The sequence below is a fragment of the Alligator mississippiensis genome, chromosome 7, assembly GCF_030867095.1.
Source record: "Alligator mississippiensis isolate rAllMis1 chromosome 7, rAllMis1, whole genome shotgun sequence".
In the NCBI taxonomy this organism is placed as follows: Eukaryota; Metazoa; Chordata; order Crocodylia; family Alligatoridae; genus Alligator; species Alligator mississippiensis.
Window position 1 is genome coordinate 82959535 of NC_081830.1, and position 24496 is coordinate 82984030.

Consider the following 24496-nt stretch of genomic DNA (forward strand, 5'->3'; position numbering starts at 1 on the left):
GCAGTAGACTAATGCTACTGCACATTAGCCTAATAGCACTGTTTTTGCTGTGACGCTGTAATGCGCGGTCAATCAATCCAGTGCATTAAGCTTCTCGTGTAGACACTCCCAGTATCACATAAATAGTTATATACGTATAATAGCAAATGCATTTATTGCTTCAGCTTGTAAAACATACATGTAGGTGCCCATCCTGGGCTAACCCACAAATGACTGGATGGATTCTCACAGCACCTGTTAGACAGAAAAGTATTGCCCTCTCCGTGTGATAGAGGAGGAAGCAAAGGTGAGATCTTCAGGGGGTGTATACTGGTTTAGCTGCACTGAAGTCAAAAAAGGAGCTTTTGCTGAGTTACATCAGCTGAGAACAGGGCTGGCATAACCATGCAGGCAGCACAAGCAGCTGCCTAGAGCAGCAAATTCTAGGGGTGGCAAAAAACGTGTTCTCGGTGCTGGCGCTCTGGGAGGGCAGGCAGTGCGTGGGTTCAGCGGGGGCCGGGCTTACATGACACTGCCACAGCAGCAGAGCAGGCTGTAGTGCAGTTGGGTGCTGGGCAGGGACAGCGTGAAGAGGAACAGGAACCTCTGCACGAGCCTGGAAGATGGTCCTTGGCCTGGCCCTATTGCTATGGCTCCATGGGGCTGGGGAATGGGGTATGGTGCTGCCCCACTGCCAGTGCATGGGAGACTCCACGCAGGCTCCCGGGGTGGTGCTGCTGCAGTCAGGGCTATGGCGGGTTGGGCATGGCAGTGCAGGGCCATGCCCGACATCCTGAGGCACCAGGTATGTGGCAGCAGTTGTCCCTGCACGTCCCACTTCTAGGCGGGGAGAACCGAGCCGGGGAGAACCCAGGGGTCTCTGCACGTTGCCCCTGCCCACAGCAGCTGCCTGCAGCTCTGACTTCGTGGCTGCTATCCCTGGCATCCTCCTCCCCAATAATCTGCTGTCAGATGTAGGTGTGGGGGCTCCAGTTGCCGGCTCCAAGCTCCAGCAATCTCCCATCTCAGGAAACGCTGGGGCAGAGCCAGCTGCAGCTGCTATTTAAGGGGCTGCCTGATGTCAGCTCTTCCTGGAACAGAAGAGAGGGCAGCAAAATCTTGTTTGCCTAGGGCAGGAGAAATCCTTGCATCAGCCCTGGCTGTGAATCTACGTGAGAAAGGAAAAATCTCTCCCAGAGCCACAAAGGGTTGAACCAGGATTAAAATTCAGAAGAACTCCTGGCTCTCTGTCACGTCTCCAGACACCAGACCGTGTTGCCTCTCTAGAACCTGGTATAAACCAGGGAAGTGACAGCTGCCTATGAGCACAGAGAAGTGGAGCTGCACAACTTGGAGAAAGTCTTCTGGGCTTTCTCACAGAGCCGTGCCCACCAGTACGCTCTGGCAGGGTATCCAATGGCTACTCAGCTTTTCCAGGTCATGAAAGGAAGCACAGACCCAGAAATGCAGCCCCAGGAAGATGGATGGTTGATTAGCTGTCAACAGTATTAAATATTATCAAGAGGGACTTGAAATGCTGCGCAAGCACTCTAGAGATGGCAGAGCCCTGTTCGGTTTGCTGAGTGCCATACACTGATTTCATGCGATTCAAGGAATTAACCAGTTTATTGCCATTTACAAAGAGAACTTGCAGCAGACTGGAAGGGCTGCAGCATGCACATTCACAAACCCGGTGATAGATGGGTCTAATAAATGCTGCAAGATGAATGGAAAAGGCCCATGTCAACACGTTTGGCAGTTGTGATATACCTGGAGCTAGGGCCACTGGGAACAGCTGTCCCTGCTGTGTGCAGATGGAGAGGACTCCAGTGTCAAGCCAGCACTCAAATATACAGACACATAAATCAGCACAGTTTATTTATACACTGTTAAAGGTGGGCTCAATTAGACTTGTACTGGGGCATCTGTTAGTGTTGCCATTTCCTATAAGGTGATGTGAATGGCTCTACCTGGACAGGTTGGCTGATGAGGCGGGAGCTCAGGAAAGGACTCTAAAAAGGCTGCGGATGGTACCTTGGAGTTGCTTGTTGAATGCGGCGAAGGCTGGAGAGCAGGGCTGGTGTGCTGAGGATGTTTTCTGGAAACTCTTGTGTGAACAAAGGTTATTCTTCTCTCCTCGGAGGACTCCGATTCTGAGGATGATTCCCTTCGCCCAAACACTGGGCGACGATGTGGCTTGACATTCAGTCGGTGATCACCAGTTGGCTTCTGAGTTTGTGTGGTCTGCTCTGGGCTGCCAGGAGCACATGTAGGATCTGGTGTGGCATCCAAAGAGCCACCACTGGCATTACCCTGGGGAGCATCATTTGGACCCTAGCAGATATATGCAAAGTACAGCTTATTTAATTTTTAAACTGCAGCTCAAAAAAAAATAGTTTGGCTGGGATGATCTAGTTGGGGACGGTCCTGCTTTGACCAAGGGGTTGAACTAGATCAGCGTTTCTCAACCCAAGTGGGTTGCAAGAATATATGAACGGGTTGCAAACAAAATTAAAAAATAGATTCTCCTTTAAAGGAGAAAAGCATGGGAAACCGTAGGTCTTCCCTTGCAGGCTGGCAGAGTTTCAGCCTGCAAGGGGTGGCTTGAAGCCCCACGTGCCCCACACACCCACCCAATGCCCCACACATCTACCCCCTGCCCCACACACTGTGGGGCTGGGGCCTGGGGCAGGGGGCAGCGGGTTGGGAGTGAGGGGCACTGGGTTGGGACTGGCCATTGATGTTTACAAATGGGTCCTGGTACAAAAAAAAGTTGAGAACCACTGGATTAGATGATCTCCTGAGGTCCTTTCCAGCCCTAATTTTCTATGATTGTTTGATTCTATGAATTTCTAGTCTGTACAACCAGTGGTTCCTTCCACTATTTCCTGTTTGGCTGAGTTAAGATATAGAGAAGTGAACAAATTAATAGCGAGTTAAAAGGGAGTGGGGATGTATCATTCATCAGCAGCACTGTAGGAAATGTCTATGTGTCCGCTCTTGGTGAATAATGGAATAAGAATAAGGGAAATCTAACCGGGGGCAGTTTAGCCCGCAGCGAAATTGTGTTAAATTGCTGCAGTTTAGTTTTCACTTACCAAGAGGTAAAAGCAAGGCAAGTAGACAATTATCTCAGAGCAACCCGCTGTTTAGCTTACTTGCATTTGTTTGTCCTTAGATTTGAGTCACCAGGCTAGATCCTCAGGGGGTAACCTGGGGTAGGGACTTTGGTGCAACCTGCCTAATTACACCAGCTGAGTACCTGGCCCATTGGTTATACATTTTCTTCAGGCCACGCTGAATTGCTCCAGTCACCTCTGTTCCATATCAGACTCGTGGCATATTAAAGGATTTCTAAAACTTTTGCAGTTACAATTTGGGTATCTTTGAGCAAACTACAGAGATTAGTTCATTCAGGTGCAGAGTCCATTTTCCACCCCAGAATCCATTTTTAATGGACACCGGTTAAAACCGCTCAAGATGTATTACCCTCTTCCACTCGTGCTCCTTCCCTAATCACATTCATCACCCCACTGAGCAAGCAGGAGGGCAAGGGCAGCATTGGCGCTCCCTGGTACTGCTCCTCCATGCCTTGGAGGGCTTGCTGTTGAGTGACCTGGGCCTACCTCGCTTCAGGAGCCGTGTGAACTTTCTGGGCTGGGGGAGCAGAGGAGCAGCACTCAGAAAGGTAGCCACGTGGTTAACACAGGGCAGCATTTCAGGGCACCGCATTCGCAGCTGGTGCTTTCTGTAGGGGTGGGGAGGTTTGTGGGGAGGTGGTGTTTCTATTGAAATCTCAAGACCAAAGTCAGCAGTCTTAGTTCAGAGGCCACTAAAAGCTGAGATAATTTCTCACTCACTGGGCATGCCCAATGTGCAGTTGTTGCTGCACAGTCATTTAGTATTTGCATAACCAAGTACTAAATGACTAAATAACTAAATAACCCCGTCCTGACATGGTTGCCTAGTGATGCTTACTGCACAGTAGCTCGTTACTGCTGTGCAGTAGCATCACATCCCGGTTCATGTCTGGTGACACTACCGCGCGGTAGTAACGAGCTACTGGGGAATAAACGGCTTGTGTAGACGCGGCCACTGAGAAGCTCAGTCCAAGGAAGATCTCATCTGGCTCCTCAATGCCCAGTAGAAACTAGGCCCTTAGCGGTGGTCACAGGAAAAGTGGACACAGGAAAAGTGCAATGTGGACAACCGCCCAAGTAGTCATTGCAGAGCAAGAGAATGAGCTGAGCTCTATTAAGCCCACAGACAAAGGGCTATGTCCCAGTCCCACTGAAGTCACTAGCCAAGCTCCCTTGCACTCCAGTCGTGTTGGTTTGGACCCCAGATTAAATTATGTTGCGTGAGAGACTTGATGGAACTTCAGAACAATAAGAATAAAATAAGCCAGGGAGTAAGCGGGGGTGCAGCTCCTGTGATATGAAATATAGTATTGATTCTGTGTTCAACTGCTCAGGCTCTCCTGACTCTTAGCTTTTAATAATTCATATAGGCCAAAATAGAAAGGTGTTTTTTTGGTTGGATGCATATAACAACCAGTGATGCGTGAAAAGCTTGTGCTAATGCTGGCCTGATGAACCTGATCTGGGAAGGGGGTCAAGGGAAGAATTCCATCGGGAGGGCTGCCAATTTGGCACCTTTCCTAAGCAAGACTTTCTTGCAAATTAAAAAAATAATAAATGAAAGAAATCAATGCTCTTAAAGTCTTGGGTCTAACCTAATCAAGGGTGAGGATCTCTGAGGGCCTCACTTCAAATGCCTAAAAGGTCGTCTTGTCTTGGTAACATGGAGAGAACTGGTCCACTTTTCTGCCTTACATCATCATTTCAGAGCAATCAGACAGGCACTGTACCGCACTGCAAAATTAAATCTCCCCTAGCTTTACACTTGATTAAGTAGCTTACCTTTGGATCATAGAGTTCGCAAGAGGCCTCAACATCAGCGCCGTCCTTTATATAGACATCACCAACGCAGAAACCTGTCCGCTAGGAGGGAAAAATGTACACGCGTGAAATGTCACCTAGCAGGAGGGGCCTCCCATCAAAAGCAAAGCAGCCTTTGCTAACAGCAACTGCTTCCCTACATAACATTTCCCAGCCCTTACAGCATTGCATGAGAACACACCTAGGCCCTAACAAGTTAATTAAAAAAAGAAGCATTGGCAAGTCCAGTCCTTCTGACTGAAGGCTTGGCAAATTTTCTTGACACCTAGGAAACAGGGTCAGCGCCTCAGCTGGAGATCGTGGATCCATTGACTTCAGTGCAGCGTCTTTTCTGCCCGGGGTCTATATCAGAAGCAGCTAGATAGTTACAAAACAGTGGAAATCTGAAATGTATACCATTTTGCTGTATGTGTAAGTAAGTAGTATACATCCAATGAGCACTAAAGAGCTACAGCCTTACTACAGAACTATAGCAGTGGTTTTCAACCTCTTTGGACCTTTTGGTACCTCTTAGGCACCCCACATTGGACTCAAGGCACCTCTCCATAACTTTTGTGAATTGAGTGGCACTCAGGTTCAACAGCTAATTTAAATATAGAATTACAGAATTATAGAAAAATTAGGGCTGGAAGGGACCTCAGGGGGTCACATCTAGTTCAACCCTCTTCTCAAAGCAGGACCAGCCCCAACTAGATCATTCTAGCCAGGGCTTTGTCAGGCCGGGCCTTTAAAAGGTCCAAGAATAGAGATCCTCTCTAGGTAATCCATCGCAATGTTCACCACCCTCCTAATAAGAAAGTTTTTCCTAATATCCAACCTAAACTTCCCCTGCTGCAACATGAGCCCATTGCTCCTTGTTCTGTCATCTGCCCCCACTGAGACCAGTCCAGCTCCATCCTCTTTGCAACCCCCCTGCGGGGAGTTAAATGCTGCTATCAAATCCCCCCTCAGTCTTCTCTTCTGCAGACTAAATCAGCCCAGTTCCCTCAGCCTCCCCTCGTTAGCCATGTCCCCCAGCCCCCGAACCATTTTTGTTGCCCTCCTCTGGACTCTCTCCAACTTGTGCACATCCTTTCTATAGTGGGGGGGGGGCACAACTGGACACAGGACTCCAGATGTGGCCTCCCCAGTGCTGAATAGAGGGGAAGAATCACTTCCCTCAATCTGCTGGCAACGCTCCTACCAATGCAGCCCAGGATGCTATTAGACTTCTTGGCCACAGTGTTTACCCCCTGGCAGAGGGCTAGGAAGCTGGGGTAGGGGATCCTTTAGGCAGGGACAAGTTTGAGCCTGCATTTCTCTACTTAGCTTATCTGCTTGCTTACCTCTTCACACCTCACTTACCTCCTCATACCTCACAGCACCCTGTAAATGAAGTGTTGGCACCCCAGGGTGCCCTGGCACCTTGGCTGAGAACCACTGAACAGCAGAAGTAGAAAACTATACTAATATTATTTTTAACATATTTCATTTTTGTGTGTTTTTAAACAAAAGAGCCCTTAAGGGAAGGAAGGTTGCTCTTGTCCTTTGGGCATAGGACTTGGAGCTGGCAGCTCTGGATATCATTCCCTGCCAAATTAGTTGGGTTACTTTAGGGAAGTCACATGCAGCTGAATATCCCAAAGCAGCCATTGATATGGGAGGGGGAGGAGAGCTAGGATTTTGGATACCCAGCTTGATCCACTGCTTTCCTTGACCTGGATCCCTCTGCCCCTTTTTACCTGTCTGTAAAACAGGTATGACAATAATGATCTAGTTCCCAGGGGGGGCATGAAGGCAATTCAGTGATTTTTGCAAAGCTCATTGAGATCTTTAGAGGGAAGAAGGTAATAAAAGTGCATAATAATATTATAACAAGAAGTATGGCATGGTTTTAAGCCAACTGAAATTAAGAGAAGCCTTTCCTTTGACTTTAATTGGATTTTGGATCTGATCTTTAATCTTCAATGTTTATCTACAAAACTTAAAATAAATGTGTTAATATTTAATGTCTCCTATTCAGAAATGCAGATGTACAGGTTTGCTTCTTTAAGCATTGAAAGTATTTTGTACCCCATTCCTTCTGGCCTGAAAATGTTTTCCGACATTTTAAGACCTGAGGAAGGACACTTGAGGCCTGGAAGTTTGTGCAACAGCTCTCCCAGCTAGGCAGTTGGTCCAGTAAAAGATATCACAAAAAATCCTCACCATTGAGACACTAGCTAGTAGCTACATAGCAGAGCAGATGAAAACAGGGGGGGGAAAATCACAGAAATCTCAGCAAATCTTATTTATAACCATCCAATGATTCATTTTGAAAGCTGTACATGAGTTTGTTAAAAACTCTTTTAAGTTTTTAAAGGAATCCTCCTATGAGAGTAATAAATAGGCACAAAGCAAAGAGAAAACCAACAAAAAAATCCCCTAAAAAACAAAAAGCCGCCTCACAGAACAGCTGTCTTTTTTTATTTGAAGTTTCCATCAACACCTTTTTAGGGATGGCTTTGAAAGCCCACGAATGTTTTATTAAAGGCTCTTCTGTTCAGGGACCGTTCTGCTGCTTGTCCTTGCTCACAGGGAAGGTCTGTAATCGAGTGGATGGAAACCTTCTTTTGAAATGTGTTCTTGTCTGAAAATGCCGATTCATTAAAAATATTTTTTTAAATATCTCCACTTTGATAAATACCCAGTGGAACTAATCTGGTTTCCCATCAGTTTGCTCAGGACTCCAGAGTCTGCAATCCTGTGAGCCTTGATTCAACCGAATGGAGTCTGAAAGCCCTGCAAACCCCGGGTTGTGAGCTCTGCTACAGATATTGATGCCATCGATTTGGGAGCTCCCGCTGAAGGCTGATGGGGAGCCTGGAGCCCCCTAGGAACCATAGCAAGTGGGGGGAGCCCGACAGCTTAGCTCCCAGGGACCATTTTGCTTATTTAAAAACATTTCTTTTCCCATCCAAAGGGAATGTGCGGACTTCTACATCTCGTTCCAAAGCGGAATGAGGGTTTGCAGAATTTCAGACTTTTCCGTGCAATGGAAAGTCTGACTTTTCACCATCTTCACTTTGCAGAATCGCTCTGTTCCCCTTCTGTTCTTGCACCTGAAACCGTTCCCATGGCTGAAGTGTCTGCGTCCTGTCCAGAAGTGCAGCAAGTGGCACAGCCAGCCTTTGTCATGAGCAATCCCGTTCTCTCCCCTTTCTTCCCAATGGGAAAATTCTCTGAGGTTTTTGTGTTGAGATGAGGGGTTTGGGATTGATTTGTCTTTTCTTCATTTCCTCTGACACACATTTTGGTTTGGCAGCTAGGACCAACAGCAGATTTTCCGAGTTGGGGGTTCCCAGCCCTCTTTTGATTCTTGCCACAACTGGTTCAGCCCTGCCACGTTAGCTTGTCTTTTTTTCCCCCTCAGCATTAATATCACTGCAGTTTCCAAAGTCTGCTACCTTTTCAGCCTTGCTTTGAGGTCAGAGTTATATACGTTGCCATGAAACTGTTACCATACTGGGAAATGTTTGCATCAGCCCTGCAGATATTTCATGGGTCTCTTAATCTCTTACTCATTTAAGTTGAAGGTTGCAGGAGAGCTCCATCAAAGAAAGAATGGGTGGCGGCTCAGGAAGCAGATGCCTGTTGTGGTTGCAGCTCGTCCTTAAGCTTACCACTGAAGCCTGCAGCTTGAATTTCCAGCTGTCTTGGTTGCCCGGACTGATAATTACTTGCTATCCCAGAATCTAAATCTGTAATAGGCAATATGTCTCCATAAGGATGCAGAGCGGGGTGAGAATCCAGAGAAACAGATTGCATTGCAGTAAGTGAACCCATATAACAAGTAACCAAAGAAATGCTCGCCTGATCAAACCACCCTCGTCTCACCCCAGTGAATGACACACCAGCATAAGGAATTTTAAGACAATTTACAGTTTGCACATGTGCTGGGAATAGCAATGCTGTTTCTATTAAAATCGGACTGATACATCAGGACACAATGACATGTAACGAGAGTCCAGTGAGGTGTTGGAAACCACCCACGCACAGAAAAGTCACACAATCACTGAGCATGGGGAAGGAACAAAATGGGGCAGCAGTTAATTCCCAACTGGTTGGGAGCTCCTGAAATGGAAACACCTAGAATTAAAATATAGAAAGCATATGAAGCACCAGCCATCCTGAGCCACGTAGACCGTGTTGGCATTACATGAGTAGCCACTGGCCTATCTCTCCATTTAAAAGTAGAAGACTAATGGCCAGAGTGCTTGAAACACACAACATGAGTTGCTTCTACTCACAGCTGTTTCAGGAGACTTAAATGTGCAGCTTCTCCCAATGCCGTCACGGCCTTTGATGCAGTCAGTCTCTTCGATGGTGAATTCTACGTGATAATCCTGGCCGGGCTGAGTCAAAGTCTGAAACGTACCAAAGCAGCATCAGGACAACCTGCCATCCTTCACTGAATCATAGAAAAGTAAGGTTGGAAGGGGCCTCGGGAGGTCACATCTAGTCCAGACCCTGCTCAAAGCAGGACCAGCCCCAACTAGATCATCTCAGCTACAGCTTCGTCTAGCCAAGTCTTAAAAACCTGACGTCCACTTCTGCTGAAATGACACGCTCGTGGTGGGACATCTCCCAAAACCAAGTTCTTTGGTGTAAGCAGGGATCTTTCCTGCTGAGGTCAGCGGAAGGAGCAGTGAGCTTGCATGGTGAAGCTGGACTGGGTCTATCGGGTAGCCCGACGCAGCACAGACACAGCAGGTACAGCAGCCCATATGGGATGCAGCTCTGACACAGCCATAGCGCTTTACTACCTGAACTAGCTCCGGTATGGGGCTTCACTGCGCCGTGTAGACGCACCCGTAGTTCATTAAAAGATTGGGGTGGCCTGTGAGAACATGCAGTTGCTGTTTAGACATAACAGGACATTGCATTGGGGAAATGACTTCTCCATTTGCATATGCAGATTTGCAGCAACGGTAGCCAGGCCTGTGCTGCTGTGACCCAGGGTGAGAGCACTGATGGAGGTCACCATAGGGGTGCTGAAAATGAAGGTTGTTTTTTCCAACGCTGGTTGGCCTAGATGCTACTTCGGCTTGAGACACTGCTGAGAGGATGTGGTGAGCCACTCCAGACAGCCTCCCCCAATTTTGACAAGTGGGCATTGGTTTTCAAGGTGGGAAGGACAGAGTTGTTTTCTGATGGGAGCGTGTGCCAGTCAGGTCCCCCTGCTTGCTCGCACACCCATGCTTGCTCACTGCCACACTTCAGTCACGCAGCTGAAAAAACAGGAATGAAAACAGAGAACGAAGTGGCAAAACCAGAGAAAAAAGAGAAAATATTTTAGCTGTCATTTCAAGCAGGGGCACTTTTGTTTTCTTTGTTCAGGAGATATTTTGGGTGTGTTGGGGTAAGAGAATTGGATCTTTTCTCATTATAACCTTTATTAAAAAACATGTTGACTGTTTCCTTAAGAAGGTAGAGATTCACATACCGAACTTAGGGCTCTGATGACTTTTGCTGCAGCAAAGTAGCGGGACTCATCGCTTTCTTTGTTGAATTTGTTAAGAGTCAGATTCACAGCCTTCATTGATTCCCGGCTGTCTGGAGTGATAAATGTGAGGCACTCCGGACAGATACTGGTGATATTCTCCTTAGCATCTAAAGGAAAAGGAGATACAAATGTTAGCAGCATTGGCTGATTAGGCACTCAGGCAGTGTCACATCTGTATAGAGAGACATGTCATTTATTATATTTGTGAATTTGTTAAATCTCGTAATGACTTATAAGCCTGAGCTGCATCTTTGTTCACGCTTTGTACCCTGACCATGCAAATGAAGTTCGTGTCTATCAGGGATGGACCATAAATAACCGGTCTATAATACAGATCATATGGATGATGAATAAGTATATGGAACTGGCGAGAGTGGCCACCGCTTTTGTCCTCGCTGCTTTACGAATAAGATGAGAGTGAATAACTAACCGGAGCCACGTCTCTGAGGCTAACTCACTAGGTCTCGGGCAACCTAGCTTGTTCCCCCCAAATCTCCTCTTACACGTCTTGTACATCTTGTACAGCTTAGCACCCCTCCCACTCCTCCGTCCTGGGCGTTGTTACTGTTGGCAGTGTCACCCCCTCCTTGCACCCCAGGCCTGTAACCAGGGCCAGGCGAGGGGGCATCTTGGATGCTTCTCTCATCCCCAGCTGTGTCCAAGTTCTGCTCTCCTTCCTGCAAAATGTCCCAGCCCCTTCATTTTCTCTCTGCCACTAAAGTGAAAACTCTTTTATCCAAATCCCTCGTCGTCTCTCATTTTGACTGATGACATTTCCTTTCTAACGCCTGCAGCAACTTCCTCAAGACCCCACCTAGCAGAGCCACTGATCTCATCTCCCGAGTCCACTGCTGTGACCTAACGATCCTTTCTTTGAACGGCTCAAGAGCATCAAGTTTGAGCTTCCTGCCCTTGTCTTCAAGGCCAAAATAACTGCTCAGGTCCATTCACGTTGGCTCTTGACTCTCTTCCCATGGCTTCCCCCCTCCTCGCCCCGTCAGAGATGCCTTGTGACGTCATTTTCCGGTTTCCGAGTTAAATATCCGTGTTGCCTTCTCCACAGAGATCACTATTCCTTTGCTTTCCCCCAAAGCTACCCCCTGCTCTGGGATGAGCTCCTTCCTGAAGATCCCTCCAAGCATTCCCTGTGAGCCTGGGGTCCTCGGCTGGACTCGTCCTAAATCTCACCCGACATCAGGGAGGTGTAAAAATGGTCCTGCTGTCTGCACTTATGATTCAAGGTTGAGAGATTTAGGCTTTGCTCCTGACTCTGCTGTAATGACTCAAGTGAACCCCTTAAGTTCTCAGTGGCACCCCGCAACCTGGTAAAACAGAGCTCATCCTGTTTACCTGCGACGCAAAGGGAGGTGAGGCCCAGCTCACACATGACCTCCTAATATTAGCATTAAGTACAGACATGACTGCTTACAGCAGGCAAATCGGGTTAAAACAGCTGCAGGCCTGCTATATGAGGCGGACGGTAAATTGAATTGCCACTAAGCAAAGCAAGCCGCCGTCACAACACACACCCAGTAACACAACCCCTAACTTTTCTCCGTAATGAGGATGGGAACAGCTGAATCAACCTAACACACCTGTCAGGGTTAGCACGGTATAAATGGTGCCTTTGTTGCTGAATCTACTTGGATGGTAAATGGGTAGCACTATATGCCCAGTCCAGGTGCCCAGATTAGCCAGGGACCTTTTAAGTGTTGGAAGCTGTATTTTTATTAGTAGCACTTTCTACTTTACCTGGAGCTAAGCTGCAGTTGTAACCACAAGTTATAGCGGAGACATCAGGCTTGATGTGTACTATAGCACGGCAAGTCCCAGACACCTTCTAAAAGAAACCAAGTTCGTTGTAATAATAGTAGGTGTTACTTTCCATTGCTTCCATGACAAACCAGCCCATAAACATTTAATTTCATGGTGCGAAAAGAAGCCTTGCACTATATGAGGCAGATGGGGATACTGGTGACATTTTCAAAGCAGCCTAGCAGATTTAGCTAGACACCTTCCTCTTAGCTGAAAATCTCTCTTGGTGCATACTTGACTGTTTGCATTACAAGTCGGTCCTGCACATAAGTTGACCTCACATTTTCAGGTTCAGTTTTAGGAAAACCAGCTTTTCCCCTGAACGTAAGATGATAAGTACAGATGAAGAAGTCTTTAACTGCTCTCGTCCTCCCAGAATCCCACAGGAGAATCAAATGAGCAAGAAAAGGCCTGAAGGGTTAAATGCACTAAAATATTAAAATAAAACCTGCGCTGAAAAAAATTCCTGGCTTCCTATTTTTATGCATGCCCCAAAATGCTGCAAGTCAGGGGCCCAATTATAGGTCAACCTCACATATAAGTTAAGTGCCTATTTAGTTGTTCTTTTGGACAAAAGAAAGGTCTACTTATAATTGGAATATGGTAAATGTTAGCAGAGAAAACAAGGTTATGAGCGCAACAATGTATGAAAGCAAAGGATTATTAAAGCTACTTTTATACTACAAGGTAACTAATTATCCACCACAGATTTTCAAGGCCTTTCAAGGCTGAAGTGGCTGATTAAAAGGCAGTTTTCTCTGATGACTGTGCAATTGCTTGTGTCCATCTCCTGACTCCTGCTATTGTCCTACATACTTCAGGGGGAGGCAGGCTTGTGGAAATGCCACGTAAGAAGAACAGATGAGCTCCTCGTGCTTTAGAGATGGGAAGCACCACCCCTTGGAAGTGCTAATGATGATCATTTATATTCAGTAGGCATTTTGTGGAAAAAGACTCAGATCTCCCATGTTCCTACTCCCTAATCGAAGACAACATTTACCCAGGAAGAAATTCCACGCGCCAAAATTTCTGCAGCCTTTGGAGAGACAGAAGCTAGCGATCACTCAGATTGTTATTCCTTCCCAGCTTTGATTTAGTACAGCACAGCCCTTCTCAGCATCATCTGGCCAGGATTTGAACTCTCACTAATGCCCAGGAGGGTCAACGTGTTAATATACTTAGCGTCAGTAGGGGCCGTTTCAAATAATGCCGCCGATGACAGATTGATGTTGGTAGCTCATTAGACAGCGCACTGACTGAGACATCACATTCCTTTCAACAAGACTAAGCCTGGACCATTTGCTATTGTGCACAGAGGGAGGAGAAATATTTTTCTTTTTATCTTTCCTGCCCCTCCTGTGTCCCGGCTGCATTTCAGAAATGCCAGCTATCAGACCTGTCATCATATATGGCTTTCTTAAGCTGAATAGCTCTGTCAAAACAACCCAGGCTTCAAGCAAAACCCGAAGCAGCCTGCGTGAAAGCATCTTACTGTTTCCACAAAAGGACGGATGTCACAATCCTCCCAAGGTAAAGCACTTCTAATGTAACATTTGGTTTCCAGCACATCCAGATCCAGGTAGTAAACTTTTCCTGCAGCCCCCTGAAAAGGGAGGGAATAGGTTGTGAGCGTGATGTTAGATGGTTTTACATTTATATAATGTTTCCCTCTGTCTTTAGACAGTGCTGTAGGGTGTGACTGCCCTCTGAATCAGGGGTTCCCAACCACCGGGCTGTGGCCGGGTACCGGGCCACGAAGGGTTGGCGGCCATCATGCCATGAGCTTTAACCACTGCTAGCAACATTTCAATGCCCAGGCCACGTGCACGCCATGCTGATTGTCTGGGCAAGAATGTCCTCACTTGGCCAATGACTGCAACTTTAGCGTTTGAAAATGGACCGTGGGATCAGCGAGGCTGTCGTAGCTATTAACATCTGGCTTGTCTCCTCCTCGTATCCTCGGCAGCTAGCTAGCTAACGTTAGCCAACTCGGAAGATTTTTAGCTATTGTCTCCTCCTTTATTGACGATGTTCCTGATGTTCCTCACAACCCCCCCCACCCTAAAAATTAAATTTAAATATGCAAATTAGATTGTTTCTATACCCGGTCTGCCAACATTTTTTGAGTGAGTTTGCCAGGCCACAATATAAACAAGGTTGGGAACCATTGCTCTAAATAATAAGATACTCAGCATAATGTAGCCTAAACAGGGAGGCCTAAATCTGATACCACTTATAAAGCTCCTAAGTATGATTCTAGTCCTCTCCATTTCAAACCCTGAAAAAACATTAATGGAAAATGTTGGTGGGACCTCCTCCTTGCTGCTTTTTGTGGCCTAGTTTTAAGGCTAAGATGAAAGCATGTTACAAAAGCTGATGCTTTTGGGACATCAAGCAGGGTAGAAGTGGATCGTGCATGGCCACCATAAAAGTGAAATAGCATTTGGGACCTCTTGTATGTGATACAAACCATCAAGGTAGAGGGAAGTGTCTGAAGTAGACAGATGCTTACTCACATCCTGTCTCAGTACGTGGGGATGGATTAGATGACCTTCTGAGGTCCCTTCCAGCCCTACCTTTCAGTGGTGTTACGATGCCATAAGTCGCCTAACAATACTATGAGTACTTCATACACAGAGTAGTTAGCAGTTTTATCATCTAAATGATCTTACCAAACACCTACAAAGTAGCGAGGGAGCTCTGACTATCCCCAGATAACTAGCACCAGTCCACAGAAGGCTCATGGTCAGAGTCAGATTTACACCTCCTCCAACCCGCATCCAAAGGTGTGTTGCCAGTGGCTTCAGCGTGAGCAGGAATAGCCCAAATCAAAATACAAAACGTTTCACTCCTGGATTAAAAGCCAGGGGTGTGCAGAACCCTTGATGTTCATATAGCTGTGAGCTTCATAACTACATGCAGAGAGAGCCCATCACTTTGTATAGGGATGCATTGATAAAATGATTATTATTGGCGGAAAAAAATCTTAGGCAATATATAACACTGGAGTAAACGTTGTCATTCTAATGCAGTAAGTGCCACGATCGGTCCACTTGGATTACACTGCCAAACAATTAGTCTTAAAATGAGTACTTTGTTTTTCAATCTTTTCTCTACTTCTCATTAGGACATTAGGGACCAACTTGCTATATTCAAAGCCAATTGCAGGATGAGAGGCCCTAAGGGTCTTAACTGTACTCTGCTTTAGCAGGGAGCAGTGAAAAATGACACCGGCAGCCTGGGATTTAAATAGATAGTTATGACTAGATTCAAACAGGGATGACATAAATTCTTGGAGGCAGCTATTAAATAGAACAATCCAGGATGTATCCTCTGAGCATCCCTAAATCAATAATTATGATGCCAGGGAAAGTACAACAGGGAATATATCACTCAAGACATGCCCCGTGTATGCCCCATTCATATACTCTTTCTCTAAAGCGCCTACAAATTGCCATGGCTGGACACAGGATACTGGACTAGATGGACTACTGGTTTGACTCAGTATGGCACTTATGTTCTTACAAACGTCAGCTGTTTCCTGGGTTTGACCTCAGTCTTAGATGTCTTAAATAGAAAATAATCTTGGGCAAGATCAGCATTAATATTACACCTGACAGCAACTACTAACCTGGTGGCTCCCAAACACTCTATTGATTCTGTTTAAGCTGAGTTTGTAACCCTCAGTTCGATCTTCATTTATATAACTAATAGCCAAGCGCGCTGTTTTCTCAGCAATTCTTGCATTACAGGGAACTGGATGCAATGGAAGTAATGGGGTCCCGCCGTCTACCATCCACACGCATGCTAGTAGCAGGATCACCTTCATAATGTTGAAAAGTATCGTGGAACACTACACAGAAAGAAACCCAAACGTCGTGTTTGATTTGACAGTTGCAGGCAACCCAATAATAAGAGTAATAAAAATAATTACCCATAAAATCCTGAAATGATCTCCAATGATGTTTGTTTCACGTGCATCGCAAAGTACCCTGTGCTAACTTTGCTTTAGTATCAAAAATAAACAGAGAGTAAATGATTAAGCCTTTGTGTTCGGTCTTGTTGCAGCAAAATTTCAGTCGAGGAAAAAAGAAACAAACCATATCTCTTTTACTGTGCCTGGGGGAGGGCAGAACATACTGTGGTTTGTTATAATAATAATGACAGTGATGATTGGGGTATCACAACAGCTCTGCATCGATTAGAAATTGCCTTTATGATAAGACCCTAAGCCCTTTAAAAGCAATGTTGATGACATGCTTAAAATACCAGGGAAGGTAATAACATTCTCGACTCATTGATGCCTTGGTGTGAGTTAGACCTACATTAGCAATTATGTTCATCCTGAGGTCCCAGATGATATGATTGTGTCTGTTGATCATGATCTACCATGTTAGCATCAGCTTATGCTCATAAGGAAAAGATGGTACCTTCACCAAAGATCTTATATTCTAAGGTGTTAGCTACACTAAAAAACTGACCAGAATAACTGGTCTGCAGTGACTATTCCAAAATAACTCCAGAATAAATGGTAATTCTGGGATAAGAGTATCCACACGGGGAGTTATGATAGAGTATCTGTTGCACCTATCTCAAGAATATCCTCTCCATATCTCCCTTCTTGGGGATGCGGAGCTTTTCTGTGTATGAGGATAAAGAGGAACAAGGATTCCTTGTTTCTGGAATAAGGGTGTTCCTACCCTATCTTAATCCAGTTTAACTTTCAAACTCCTAATGACTGACACAATAAACACATGGAGGGAGCACAAGGTATCTGTGAGATCACTTTGACTTTGTAAGTGGTGTTCATGGAACACCAGCTAGCTAGTCAATGTGGAGTATTTTGTAGGCCTCCTCATTTCATTGTTATATGGAAAATCTATGACTTTCCATATACAAACTAGTCAACTAGCCAATGTGGATTGTTTTTCAGGCATCACTGGAGGGCTGAGCTGTAAAGAAGAACTTGGAGGAGGATAGTGTGGTGCATTTTTTAGTTATTATTGGTGTCAGTGGAAGAAGTGAAGAGGTACCTTTTGGGAATGTCATCATTGGCAGAACAGAGATAGGCATCAAAAATGTTCTCCCCTGTTTTATTATCAAAGGCTAATAATGTAGGAATGCCTCTTTTAATGTGTTAGAAATATAATAGGTTGGGCGGGAGCTTAGGAGAGAGACAGAATGGAAAATTATAGATATTGTGCTTAAAAAGAAAGAGGTAGACACTCTCCCTGGAACACCTTTTTATTGGCAGATCCTAAGCCATATCACACCACTAACTTTTACATAGAACAACTTCCCATTGATGGCGTGGTGAAACGAAGCACCATGCATGAAGAGACATGTGATACCATGTACAGTTTACATATTCTGGCTGATGGGCTAGAGCAGGGGTTGTCAACTGGGGGTATGCGTACCCCCGCGGTACTTGGAAAGGGGGTGGGGGTACATGTGGGCAGGCGGGGACGGAGTACCACCACTCATCACTCCACACCGCCACCTCCCAGGATCAGGGCTGGGGGGTACGAGGGCAGCGGCTCCCCTCTGCGGGCTGGACATGACGGGGGTGGGGGGGTGGGGAGCTCACGTGATGGTGGCTGCCACCACCATCCACCAACCACCACCCACCACCCTGCGCTGCCACGCACGAGCCCCCCACCCCCATTGTGCCAGAAGTGTACTCAGAAGGGGTACACTATTTTAAAAAGGTTGAAAACTCCTGGGCTAGAGTTGTTCTGCAACTGCTCTGCTGTTTGGACACGTCTATGTGAATGTGGAACCCAGCACTTGTTGACAAGGCCCGGGGAATGTTCCCAACAGACTAGGGACAGTGAAGGATAGGCCACCTTGCTCAAACCCCTGAACAGTGCTTTGGTTACCCAGTCAGACCAGGTTTGTCTGCAGAAAGGGGGGTTGAAGAGTGGAAAACATCCAAAGGCGGAACAAAGAAAGCAAGAAAGTTAGGTGGCAAGGTTCGTTGAGTAGATGTGATATCTTTGATTAGATCACCTGAGTAGTTAGAAAAAAGGTTCTTAGGAAGCTCTTGGGCACAAACACCTTCTTCAGGCATAGGGAGTCTCTGCTGTTCTGAGACTCCAAGGAACGAGAGAAGCTAGAAGTGTGGCAGGATGTCAGTAAGTATGTAAATAGGTAGAAATTAGAAAAACAAAATGTAAAGCAGGGAAGGGAGGAGGGGAAAAGCAAGGGGAAAAGACCAAAGGAGGGTAAGGGAGACACAGCAGTGGTAGTGATTCAAGGTAGAAAAGAGGCTGTCTGTGAAAAATGAAACAGCTGGAAATTAGGAAGGTACAAGGGGCAGAAAAGTAGGAGAAAGGAGGGGAGAAAAGGTGGGGGAAAAGAAAAATGTAAGAGGTCAGGTCTGGCAGGTACCTCGTGGGTTATATGAATAGACTCAGAGAGCCACACAGGTAGCTTGGGGTAAGAGAATGAGGTAGACAACTAGTGTAGGGGCTCTGGTTTAGCTATAGGACCAGCCAAGTTAAAAGAAGGTTATCTGGGGCAGAGGGGTTCATGAGTCTGAAGAGAAGCATGAGGTGCTGGAGAAGTACCTGGATAGCTCAGAGCTTCCTGACCTAAGCCAAAGGAATGGTTCAGAGTAGTGAGGAAATGGAGGAAATTAAAGTGTACAGGCCTATTATTTTTTGCCCGCAGCAGTGCTGTGTGCTCCTTTTCAGTAAGTGCTTACTTTTCAGTAAGGAGTAATTATGTTTGGAAACCCTGTGCAAAGCTTTTGTGCTTGTGTGCGTATGTGAATTAGGAGACTCACATCTTTGGTGGAAAATGGGGGCATGGAAAGAATTGTTAGAGCAGGGGTAGGCAAAATATAGGCTGCGGGCCGAATCTGGCCCACCGAGGGATGCTGTCCAGCCCACGGCAGGTTCCTTGGCCCTGCCCAGCTCAGACATGAGGGGCAGCCTGGGCCGTGGTGTGTACCTGGACATGCAGTGGGGCTGGAGTGGTGTGGCTGCCAGACTCCATTACCTGGCAGCCCTGGCAGCAGCTCCTTCCAGCTGCCACTGCTGGACTCAGTTCTGCTGCCCGGGCATGTGGGCCCATCTGCCCCATACCTGCTGCCAGGGAGGTGCTCAGCTGGGTGGCTGAGATAGGGCCATGGGTCAGTGCGGTGTGGCATCCGGTAGCAAAGTGGGTGGAAGGGGCTGGGGCGACTGTAGGATCTGGGGGCAGTGACAGTGCAGGGCAAGGCTGGGGCAGAGCTGCGATCCATTGCCTGCATGCCCCTGTGATGGGTGCAGGTTCCATGGGCAGGGGTGTTCAGGCACATCATGACCCTGACCCTGGCCTCAACCCTGGCCTGTCACCACCTCAAGATCCTAGACCCGGCCCCAGATGTAGCTCCACACCCCACCATGGCCTGAGCACATCCACCTGCCTGCGTGGCTCCTGGCCGAACTCCATGGAGACCCTGGGACCTTGGGGTGATGACAGCGTGGGGCCAGGACCAGGGCAGAGCCACGATCCACTCCCTGCATGGCCCTGGCCACAGAACCCATGCCTATCACAGGGAGCGGATCTCGGCTCTGCCCCAACCCAGCCCCATGCTATCATCGCGGGGAGGGGGCGGTGGTCAGGGAGAGGCTTACTATCAGACTTTAGAAGTTGGCCCATTAGTCATAGGTCCTGAGCATTTAAATGTTGGGCTTCTCTCTATTAACAGGGAGGTAAAATTCAACATCTGCACATAAATATGTGCCTAGAGGCCCAAAGCCCTGGATAGCACCAAGCAAAGGGCACGTGGGGTTCAGTGTTTCAGTGGGATTCAGACCCCCTGCACTGCAGTCTGATGAGTGTTCAGCATGGTGAGCTCATCCAGGTCTATAGCAATGTGGCCTAGGGATTATATGTACAGGACTGGGCACTGGGCCTCTGGATTCTTGTCTCAGCTACTGAATATCAAGCTAATCATGTCACTCTGGGTGCCTGTAGACGTGCCCGGAAGCTGCTCTGACACTGTTATTATAGCACATTGGAGCAGACTACATTCATCGAGTTGGAGCATGCTTGTCGCTCAATGAGCTTTAGTTAAAGCACCCCGCTATCATTTTGAAGTGTGGGGTTGCTGATACATGAGATACTTTGTGTGCTTTATTAGAGCTGAATTAATTAAAGCCCCCCCCCCCCCCCCCCAGCATGTGTAAAAATGCCCTCAGTTTCTTTGACTATAAAAGAGATACTGGTGTCTACCTCAGAGATGAGTCGAGAGATATAATTAATTATTCAGAGGTGCCTTGAGATGAGCAGATAAAAGGTATTAATAGAGTGCAAAGTGTTGCTATCATTAAGCTTAACTGCTGGCTGCCGGGGGTAGGATTTTTTTGCTATCCATTGCACTGGGATTTGTAATGCCTGGGCTACCGTATAGAAGGAGGATCAGACTTATTTCATAGAGTCATGTGACCAGGGAGGGTCATGCTCCTCTACCAAAACTCTGACCCAGAGTGGATCACCACAGTGACCTGAGCAACGTTCCCTGACCTCCTGGTTCACAGGATTTAATACCTACCAATACTTGTGAGCTGCTGCTGCTGCTTCCAGAATGGTGCCAGGCTTGCCTGCACTATCACTGAGCTAACAAAGAAGAGAACAGCCCATCTCCATCTCTGCACAGTGGTGGTATCATGCAGAATCAGGAATAGTCAATCCTTTATTTAAAAAAAAATATTTACTCATTGTCAATAGTTTACTTTTTTCTCCTGAGGTAACAAATTCTCTGTTACATCAACGGTTGATGAGAGGTTTGGGAGCTGAATCTGAAAGGCTGTACATGGCAAAAGAGGTTAATGGACAAAGTTTAAATCAACAGAGCAGTTTATTTCCTTGTAAAATGTCTAAAACCAACATGCACTGATGAAATAATTGGAAGTTCATGGATGGTTTATTCCAACAAAAAAGTGGAAAAAAAATTACTTCAATATGTCTCTGCCGTAGGGTGTATAAATCTCATGGTGACCCTGAAAGGGTTAACAAGAGCTGAGGGGTAATTAGTGCACTGATTTCACCTGGAGAATAAGCCACATTTAATTAAAGATGAGTGTCACTTGTGAGCTGGGGTAAGTAATAAGGGAAGGACTTCAGGGTAGGAGGCTCAATGAAGAAGTTCAGGAAGTTTTGGGAAAGGCCTGGAGAAGAACTTTAGGCAAGGTACGGTGGGCCACACTCCTGTGGTAGGTCCCACCAAGTGGCAAGGTCATAAAGGCATTTTGGGCAAGGAAAAAGAAGCATTTGAGAGGTAGGAAGTAGCCCAAGGAAATAGCACAGAGTCTGGAGGAGCAGACTTCAGCTGCTGCTGCTTGTGCCTGGGCTAAAACCTACAGTAGAGGGGGCCGAGCTTCCCCTACTGACCACTGGGGAAGGTGGTCTTGGGGAAAGCACTCTTAAGACCCTGGGTCAAGGGCTATATGGACCACTGAGCCCTGAAGTGGGGGATGATGGTCTGGTGTGAAGTCTTTGAAGCTAGTGTTCTTGGGGCTTGTGTACACTCATGTGTGTGGCTAGGGACAGACATTACACATAAACCGGTTTAAGTGATCAGAAACTGGTTTAAACCTGTAACAGAACAGATGTTCAGTGCACATAAACCAGTTTGAAAATGGCTGAAACTGGTTTGAGATAAACCTGATTGAATGTTGTATCAGACTTAACTGATTTGGCTTTATGCAATGTCTGTCCCAGACTTGCTGGTTTAAGTTAAATCAGAGTCCGCCAGCATCCCAGCATGCTCTCTGGGCTGGGCAGGGCTCTCTGCTCCTCCCCTCTGCTCCTTGGCTCCTCTGCACAGACTGGCAGGCACAGCAAGGTCTGCTGGCTTCCCCGTGCCCCTGCCACCCCTCTCACGGCCCACAGCTTAAGCAGAGATCCCTTCCTCCTCTCTGCCACAGAACGGACCCAAGCCAGCATGTGGTATGCTACCTAATGCTGAGAGGTATCTGTGTGTGTGTCTCTCTCCGATTTCCCTGGGATAGGCAGACAGAACCATGACTGGTTAGAGCTTTTGGAGCTAATCAATAGGTCAGCTGGTGAGCTGCTTAAGAAGTTTGAAGTAACGCGGAAAGAAGCTATTGTTTTGCCAGTTGGGTGATAAAGACTGTTATCAGCCCCCTGGCTGGCTTGCTCGCCTGTCAGTTTGGTGCAGACAGTATGATGAAGCAGGAGGGATATTGAAAAGCCCTGTATCATCAGCAGATGCATGCACTGCACACACACCCTTGCCTCAGAGTGCTAAGCCGGGGCTGGTGGCTGGCAATACTCCCACTCCTTGAGCAGCCAGCAGGGAAAAGCGTGGGACCATGCAGGAAGATGTCCTTAATGAGAGGGGCCTGCCGGGGCCTGCCCATGCTCTTAGCTCAGCTCTGTGTAAGGGAAGGGAGGGCTGCTTCAGCATCCCCCAACTTCTAGCCTGAGCTACTGCAGGCATGTGCCTGAATTTCCTCAGTCCAGAGAAAATGCCTGTCCCATTTCAAACCAGTTCAGCCTAGTCAAGTTAGACTAACTTGCAAAGATTGAATCAATTCAAGCTCAGGCTTTTTGAATGTCTGTTTCTAGCCTGGAAGGTTAACTGTGAGTTAGCTGGAGAGCCGAGTTATGAGAGGAGACAGAACTCCACTCCTAACCTTCTTCCAGCCTGACTCTTCCCAGAGCAGATGGAAGCACTTCTTAGAGGCACTGGGAACAGCTGGAAGAAGAAGTTTCTGCACAATATACTGAGGAGGGGGCTGTCTGCTTTGCATTAATACGGGTTGCCACTGCTGAACCTCTTTAAATTAGTGCTACACCTGAAACCTATGGGATCTTGCACCATCTGTGGCTGTCCTGGAGAGTCTGGTTAGTACTCTAAGGCCACAGTCACATATTCATGTGCAATAGTTGCAAATCATTGGAATGTTGTGACATATTAAAAGTAATATATATTCAAGTTAGCATGTTAGATAATTCTCGTCTGGAAGGGAGCCACTTTGCAATGTCAAAATGACAATTAATGAGTACTTAATGGCTTGAATGTGTGTTTGCTCACATTTTAAGTGCTAAGTTGAATATGTGACACCACCATAAGAGGGACTCCCAGCTGGGTATCTATACTTTGATATTAGATCTCTGTTCTGGAACATCCTTTCCCATGGCACCTACCAAAACCTGACAATGGTTAGGCATCTGGTGCATTAACCCATCTTATTGTGCTGATCAGAATCATCTCACTGTTTCCTTATACTCTTCTTGTCTGTATTTTTTTCAGCTAAAATGCTACCTTTGTTCTGTGTGCGCACAGTACTTAGAAGGATGCAGTCCTTGGTCTATGACGGCAGTGCAAATAATAAATAATACCTAGGACTGTCTTTAACGATGTAGCTAGTGAGGAATTAGCCCCTGAGAAGCGTGAGCTACTGTGACCACATAAGAGCTCTCATGTTTGTTTCTTAAAATGTGGGTGATGACTTTGAGGCCCTGAGTGATCTGAAACCCTGGCAGTCACCATAGTCCATGATAGAACTTGAATTTTCTGGGCCTGATGGTTCTCCTGGCTTGGTTTTCGATCCAACTAGAGATCCCTGACATTTAGAGAGAAATACTGACAGCAATTGTATTACTGTGGAGGACTTATCCTCCCAGCTATGCACAGAAGAATGAATACTACCAATAAACATGGGGCCCATGTACTCCTAGGTCTGACAACTGACAGATTAGTTCCCTGAGTAGTCATAGAACCAAGAAGAAATGATGCTATTTTAGAATTGGTTTTAGTAAGTAGTGAGGGCATTATAAAGGAGCTGTGGAAAACTCTTTTGGAGTGAGTTAATTTAAACCAAATCAAGTGGAAGGCTAATCAAAAGTAGATTTGTAGCTAAGGTTTTCATTTTCAAAAGAGCAAAATTGAGAAATTAACAGATATAAGTAGTGAAGTCTACTGGGCTGAGGAGCTCGGGGACCTCAATGTGGAAGAGACCTGGAATTACTTAAGGGCAAAGGTGGTAAAACTATTTAGAGCTTGTAACCTAAGCAAGGGGAGGAAAAAACCTTCTAGGCAAGGGCTTCAGACTTAGGTGGATGAATTGCCGCTTCAAGAAATAACTAGTCCATGAAGAATGGAAGAAAGTACTTGTCAGCAAAGAAAGTGATGTGCTAGGGATTAAGAGGCATAGGGATCAAACGAGTATTGCTCAGAGTCAAGCGAGCCAGCCCTTGC

General features: G+C 46.6%; 1 protein-coding gene and 1 long non-coding RNA gene across 2 annotated transcripts; one reads left to right on the forward strand and one right to left on the reverse strand.

Annotated features, from left to right (window-relative positions):
* Positions 1-1678: 1678 nt before the first annotated feature.
* On the reverse strand, positions 1679-16299 carry LOC106740441 (fetuin-B-like). The gene is made up of 8 exons (XM_019478243.2): positions 16214-16299; positions 15911-16132; positions 13772-13882; positions 12217-12304; positions 10405-10571; positions 9209-9325; positions 4902-4982; positions 1679-2313 (listed from the first exon to the last, which is right to left on the reverse strand). Exons 2-8 carry the CDS (start codon positions 16106-16108, stop codon positions 1924-1926), a joined length of 1152 nt encoding a protein of 383 aa, XP_019333788.2. The 5' UTR covers positions 16109-16132; positions 16214-16299; the 3' UTR covers positions 1679-1923.
* LOC109280849 (uncharacterized) lies at positions 13046-16318 on the forward strand. The gene is made up of 2 exons (XR_002087294.2): positions 13046-13809; positions 16032-16318. It is a non-coding gene; the product is annotated as an uncharacterized LOC109280849 (long non-coding RNA).
* The last annotated feature ends 8178 nt before the right edge of the window (positions 16319-24496 follow it).

Excerpts from the sequence above, each read along its gene's own strand:
- LOC106740441 (XM_019478243.2), bottom strand. The coding sequence starts at position 16,108 with ATGAAGGTGATCCTGCTACTAGCATGCGTGTGGATGGTAGACGGCGGG. Across the intron at positions 13,883-15,910 it reads GAGTGTTTGGGAGCCACCAG|GGGGCTGCAGGAAAAGTTTA; the intron begins GTTAGTAGTTGC and ends CTCCCTTTTCAG. Across the intron at positions 4,983-9,208 it reads TTAAGTCTCCTGAAACAGCT|CGGACAGGTTTCTGCGTTGG; the intron begins GTGAGTAGAAGC and ends TTTCCCTCCTAG.